Here is a 6,795-nt window from a genome sequence, read left to right as displayed (position 1 = left end):
GTTTGGTGTGTGGTGTTCACGAACTGCACTATTTTACTCAATATATTTTCAGACAGTGAATACTTCTTATATAAAAAGATATAAATAAACTATAACTACCTACATGGATTTCTTTCAGTGAATTTAAGTTTTAAGCTCTCTTTTGTACCACAAGCCAAGTACTCAAGTACTATTTTACGTTAGTTCTCGAGATAGGATTAATGACATTCAATGTCGTTGATAAATAGCTAGAGGAAAATATAATACTATTAATAATCAGGCAGTCACTAGACACGTCTTACACGTACATTTTGTGAGACAACCCTTGTCAAAGGCCGCCCCTCTGACGTATAATTCTGTGGTCGGCGCTAGGTGAATTTTCGGGTCAGGTCGGAGGGTTTTTTGGAGGACAGTAAGTCATGGCCCTGAGGGTGATCCGACTGGTCATCCCATCGGGATCAACTGTGCTCAAAGCGGTTAATACTGTTCAGAAGGTACGGACAGAAACCACACCGACCCCGCTCTTTTTGGTGTCCATCTTCCGCAAGGACAAGCTGACATAGCTAGTTAGCAAGCTAGCTTTTCAGCCGCTAGCATCACAGGAGGTGGCTAACAAGCTACTTGATAAATGCTTACATTATCGGGGGAGAAAACTGTCAACGAAACAGCTGACGGGACATCAACATAAATGTTATTTTACTACCGTTCCATTATGGATTTTTATAGTCAATAAAGATAAGTAATCCCAATTACCACAGTCCATCTTGTTTAGCTAGCTCACCTCAATCAGGCTTTTAACCTCAAAGTCCAACTTTTTATTATTATTATTTATGAAACTATGCAACTTTTTATTATTATTATTTATTACACTATAATAAGTCTCTCGGACTTACAATAAAATGCAATGGACACGTTTTTTTTCTCAATCGTTTTTTTGACTTGACAATATATGCGTATTTCAAATTACATGTTAATTTGTGGTTTCTATTGTGTGTGTGAGAGTATATATATATGTGTGTGCTACTTTTTATATTGTATATGCTGTGCTACTTCTCATAAGTTGGATATTTTTATATACACTAATTTGTGTGTAATGTTTGATATTCTATTTTTTGTTTCTTCTGGTGTTGTGCAGCTACTGGAGGTTGAGGTTCTTGATGCCAAGGGATCAATGCATTTCCCCGTTCATTTACTGGTGAAGTGTCATGTCTGTCATTCAGGCAGGTGTTCATACCACCTCAGTGAGAAACTTGCAGTATGGCTGGTGGGCATATGCACTTGGGGAGAGGACAACACCCCGTCTAAACCAATACAGCAAAATCATCTCTGTGGATGGAAACTTGGCCTCAGGGAAAGGAGCACTTGCCCAGAAGCTGGCTGACAAGCTGGGTAAGTATTTGACTGCAGACTTCCCTCCTTAGGACTGGCAAAAGAATGTAGACAAATTGGGCTAATGAGCCAGTGAACTAGACCGGCACAAGATAAATACTACACATTTCAAATGTTTGAGCACTACATATGCACAGAAGACATGAGTGGCTGTCCCTGTGTCCAGGGATGCTTTACATGCCCGAGCCTGACACTTTCTACTTGGATAAGATGACTGGACAAAAGGAGCCCCTCCCTGTTGACTTCAATGGGATGTGCAGTCTGGAGAAGTTCTACACGGATCCCAAAGCTGCTGATGGAAACAGCTACAGGCTGCAGCTGTGGATGTACATCATGAGGCTGCTTCAGTACTCGGATGCCATAGAACACCTGCTCACCACAGGTATGGAATAATCTAGACTGGGATCCTGAATTTTCTGACCTGAAACATGTGATGCAAGTGAAGCTCGTAGGTTCATTAACTGATTTTGAAACCAATGCAGTGTTCAGGTTACAAAATAAATAAATCATAGTATCCGATTACTACTGTTTGCTTTATTGTAATAATGTGTGTATACATCACAGGCTTCAGTGTGTGAGTCATCCTCATGTTCTGTGTTAAAGGCCAAGGAGTGGTCCTGGAGCGTTCCCCCTTCAGCGACATGGTCTTTCTGGAGGCCATGTTCAAACAGGGCTACATCAGGAAGGAATGTAAGCTGACATTTGACATGGTGAAATATGGACTTCAGTTATCATCCTGCAGAAAGATAACAGCCTCAAGCATTTTCTATTAATGAGCTTTTCATACTTCAGTTCATTTTATTTAGATTTTGTATAAGAAGAAATCATCAAGTGAAATAAAGTTGTGTCCTCTTGTTGTGTTTCTAAACAAGTTGTAGCCGTCACATGATGTGCTTGTTCCCCTTGCAGGTGTGCAGCACTACAATGAGATTAAAGACATCAGCATTTGTGAGTTCCTGCCTCCGCACCTGGTCATTTATGTGGACCTTCCGGCTGAGGAGGTGCAGAAGAAGCTGAAACAGAGCAGCAAGGTTCCTACTTATTTGCACATATTTCATTGTTACGTCTTAAAGTAAACCAGAATGGCGTTGATGTGGATTTGAATGCAGAATAATAACCTTAATAACCTTGTTATTTTAAATTAGAACTTTTTATTTCTATTTTCAATTCATAGTCCTATCTTCAGAATGTGCCTTTGGCATATTTGAAGAGCATTGAGGACACCTATAAGAAGTCCTTCCTGCCTACAATCAGGTAAACCATTTATCTCGCTAGTCCACAATGTCTTTAGTCTTTTTTTAGTGAAATACCTGGGAAATTAAATAAGTTTACAAACCAATCAGTGTTGTTTGCCCATAATTCCATCTTGTGCCATGAGAGACGACAGTGACCCACTGTCGAGGAGCCTGCAGGCTTCTCCCTCATTAACATCTGACATACCAGCCAGTGGAGACTATACCCGTCTGGTAGTACACTGCACCGATTCGTTTAGAATGTGCAGGATGAGGGTTCTGACTTGTTCTCAAACTTGTTAGTGCAAATTAGCATGTGCTAGCATGTTACCAGACTAAAGTAGGATTGTTTACATGACAACCATATCACCTCTAGCACGTCGTCATTTCCTTCATGATGCTGATTTCCACATTTAGCCCATGGTGGTTTGTGAAGCTGCTAGCATGGCTGCACGCACTCACAGAAACAGCCTGAGACAATATTTGTGTGTCTTCCTCAGTGAAAAATCAGAACTGCTGGCCTACGACACAATGCAAGCTCAAGATGTTGAGAGGGTAAGAAAACGGAAAACTGTTCACAAGTTTCTCTTGTCAGTTCTTGGGTTGGTGCTGCAAATGCAAGAGGGATATTCATTCAAATGTCATTTTGCATGGACATGAAAGAAATTATCTGATAACTGAGTCTTTAAATTTAACAATGAACCATCTGACCAGCTGACTGAAGTGACGTCCCAGTGTTTAATACTGGCAGACGTGTTTTGCATGTCGGGAAGCAACTGATTAAAAATGACCAAAGACATGCTTCATTATATTTTTTCACTTTCCTGATTTGTTAAGAGCTAGACTAAGCTTCTGATGTCCCTGTATATTCATAAAAATGAGGGGGTCAAAATCAGAAACGTGCAGCGACTAGATAGCAAATATCTGAGTTCAGAACTCGGTGGCCAGGACTGACATTTCCCTCCTTTGTTTGTCCCTCGTTATGTGCCAACATAATGTTGTATATGTTTTGTCCCCAGGTGGCAGAGGACATTGAGTATTTGAAGTTTGACAAAGGACCATGGCTGGAGCAGGATGATGTCACCTACCATCACATGAGAATGCTGTGAGTTTTTCAGACCGCAAATTTTCACTTCAAAGCAAAGTGTCCAACCACATTTTCAGTCCAATGCACAGTCCAGTAGTATCCACCTGCTGACAAGTAACACTGTAGAACGAAGGTGGCAAAGACTGTGTCTGGCTTTCCCTCCCAGTCCGTCCAAAACGCCCCCAGCTGTGCAGCATTCTTTGGCTGCCTGGCAAGCATCTCCCACAGATTTTCAATTGTTTCAGTCAGGGAACTGCAGCTTGTATTTCTTGAGCTATTCCGCAGAGAATTTCAGTGGATGTTTAGGATTATTTATTTTTTTCCATTTTTTTTATTTTTTTCCAGCTTCATCATCTCAGATGTTGTGATATTTGTTTAGAATTTCTCATGTGAGATTAAATAAATAAACACTTAAATCTTAAATGTGCCAGTGCACATGTTTACTGTCCCTGGCTGTAAATCATCATGGAGCAGTGCTTCCCAGCTGACAGGTGTCCTTTCACAGTGTAATTAAAGCCCAAACTGATGTATTGCATAGTGGTGCCCTCTGCCTGTTGACACATGACTTTTGCTCCTGCATTCTGCTCTTGGCAGAAGTGTTCCAGTTCAAATGATGATCATGTGTTAATATACTTTGCTATGATGGGCTTTGTCTGTTTGTTTCAGTGTGGAGGACAAACACAGGGTGGCGTGTTTGACCCACATACCAAAGTTTCTGCCAGAAATCACCATCGGGGCCCATGACTTTGATGAAAAATACTACACCTATAAATCGGTATGTTGACACACAATCCAATTCTTTCTGTCTCTCCCTGATTCCTGCAGAGGTGGTTGAAATATTGTATGAACCACAAATAGAGTATTCATGTGTAGAATTCACTTTAGTCCGAGGTGGGGATGAGTTTGGTGTCACAAACAAATGATCACAATTTTACTATTTTTGTGTGTATTGCTATGCTGTACTATATTATTTATATTATCAAACACTTGTATTCCCACATTATTCACATTATATGCCATATTTTGGAGAGAAGATATGAAATAGTGAAGTCACTAAAAGATTTGGTAGTACCATCCTCTCTTTAACTCCTCAAACATTAAATCTAGATTCTAGACATTATTCCTTATTTTTAAATTGTCATAATAAGGCCAGAACTTACAAAACAATGAAATATCCTGGAATTGATCATGGCATGTATCTAACACTTGTCTGATGTATTCATCCACATATGCAGTTTCAGTTGACAGGTTGGAGGAGAGATATTTCGGTCCAAATATATAGTAACAGAATATGTGTGATTTGTGGATAAAAGAAGACATTTGACGCCTCATCATTTGTTGTCGTTTGACGTTTGGGAAAGTTAAATCTCAGGTGTGGAATATCTGACTGGAGAACTTGAGTCACTCCCTGCTGGGAAAGGCTTTAATGTGATGCTGTAGCAGGCTGATGACAGAACGTTTCCCTCAGTAAAGTCATGGAAGGACATTCGCAACGCTGATGCAGCTTCCGTTGAGAATTCTATGGCAGAACTAATCTGACCTGATTTTTATTGTTAATGTCTCGTTCAGTTTCTTTTATCTGCATCGTCAAAAGAAAAAGTCCTCAGAAGCCTCTGCTGGTGCTGCAATGACACGATCTGCGCATTTTGATTGCGCCCGTTTTCAATTTCTGGTTTTCCTTTCAGCTCCCAGGGAAGAAGTATGCTCCTGGTTATAATGCTGACGTTGGAGACAAATACATCTGGCTCAAGTGAGACTCCACGGGAGGCCAATGAGCCTGAGACGGATTCAACCCTCCACACTGGCTGATCAGCTCTGTCAGCTGTATCCACTGTTGTACATCCTAATAATATACTATGTAATAATAATAAAAACATTTTCAATCAAGAAAATGTCTTTCTGTTGTCATCCAGACATGATTCCATCCACGCCAAGATATGATGAATATTTTCAAACACAAACACAATGAAGGCACATTTCTGGAATCTCATACATGCAAAAATGTTGTGGGATCAGCGTAATTAGTGTAGATTTGGTTTAGAGGTTAAGTTACTCTTTACGAAAATCTGAGGCCCCAGATGTAGTCCAGCTGAAGTTCAGGTTCTCTAAAACATGTCCAGTGCTGTATCTGAAGGTGGCGGTATGTGGTACAAGAATAATGAAAAACAGAACCGAGGAAACAGGAGGCATACGGGAAGAAAAGGCTACAGAAGACAGATCCCATGAAATAAAATAGAAACATAAAAAAATAGGCCTAATAAATAAATATCAATATATCCATGAAAATATAAAAACTCAAGAGGGGCTGCTTGAATTAGACAAAATACAAGGATAAAAATAAAATGATAATGTCAGATATCAAAAGCATATATACACATACACATATGTTACATGTAAAACAGACTCATATATGTATTTTAAGAATAGATTTATTATTTCAAGAATATCAACACTTTGCAAATTATAGAGAGCTGAGCAATGATACAAATCTTTTCACTCAGCAAAGTAGACAGGAAAAGAAATTCTGCTGCTGCAAGTGTGACTCTTGCAAAGAGAAGTACTTTTACCATTACAATGATGAAATGTAATTATCGTTATCTGAAACTGATTCCAAAGGCAATAAATCATTCAAAGAGTCACCAAGGACATTGAGAGGCACGATTGGTGATTAACTCCAACCCCTTTCATTACTCGGAGTCATAGTAATTATCACAGCTAGTCGTCAGCAGCTCTCCACCGCTGGAGCTGGAGTGGCCCAGAGAGAGGCTTCCCCACAGGATGGTGCCAGCTCAGCCTCAGACAGCTTTGGATGGACGAACGCTCACAAGAATGCCATGTCCAACGAAACAAACAGGGTGGTCCCAAATGTCTACGATTTTCTGTGTTGAAGTTGAATTTCAGGGAGTTGGATTACTTCCACAGACAAGGAGAAGTGACTTTCAGTTCAGTTACGACCAGCGTGTCCATGTCATCTGGTGTCACCCGCCTGGCCATGTTTAGGGTTTCACAGCCTCTTCATGCAAGTTGACTTTCATCTAATACTCCCAGGATTAAAACGAATTTAACGCTATAGGAAGTCAATCCCACAGGGGAGGGGGGGCTGGCAGT

The 6,795-nt window shown here is 40.3% G+C and overlaps 1 protein-coding gene across 1 annotated transcript; it reads left to right on the top strand.

Moving 5' to 3' along the window:
- The first annotated feature begins 398 nt into the window (after nucleotides 1-398).
- NDUFA10 (NADH:ubiquinone oxidoreductase subunit A10) lies at nucleotides 399-5,441 on the top strand. The gene is made up of 10 exons (XM_078624655.1): nucleotides 399-473; nucleotides 1,200-1,368; nucleotides 1,535-1,750; nucleotides 1,972-2,058; nucleotides 2,278-2,399; nucleotides 2,543-2,622; nucleotides 3,101-3,155; nucleotides 3,620-3,705; nucleotides 4,354-4,462; nucleotides 5,373-5,441. Exons 1-10 carry the CDS (start codon nucleotides 399-401, stop codon nucleotides 5,439-5,441), a joined length of 1,068 nt encoding a protein of 355 aa, XP_078480781.1.
- Nucleotides 5,442-6,795: the final 1,354 nt, after the last annotated feature.

This window comes from Lampetra planeri, unplaced genomic scaffold, assembly GCF_965212315.1.
Source record: "Lampetra planeri unplaced genomic scaffold, kcLamPlan1.2.h2 scaffold_888, whole genome shotgun sequence".
In the NCBI taxonomy this organism is placed as follows: domain Eukaryota; kingdom Metazoa; phylum Chordata; class Hyperoartia; order Petromyzontiformes; family Petromyzontidae; genus Lampetra; species Lampetra planeri.
This window is presented reverse-complemented; position numbering and strand designations above follow the sequence as displayed.

What these genes read in the sequence shown, in the direction of transcription:
- NDUFA10 (XM_078624655.1), top strand. Translation starts at nt 399, where the DNA reads ATGGCCCTGAGGGTGATCCGACTGGTCATCCCATCGGGATCAACTGTG. An exon ending in AGAACACCTGCTCACCACAG is followed by an intron (nt 1,751 to 1,971) that starts GTATGGAATAAT and finishes TCTGTGTTAAAG; the next exon opens with GCCAAGGAGTGGTCCTGGAG. An exon ending in TACCATCACATGAGAATGCT is followed by an intron (nt 3,706 to 4,353) that starts GTGAGTTTTTCA and finishes TGTTTGTTTCAG; the next exon opens with TGTGGAGGACAAACACAGGG.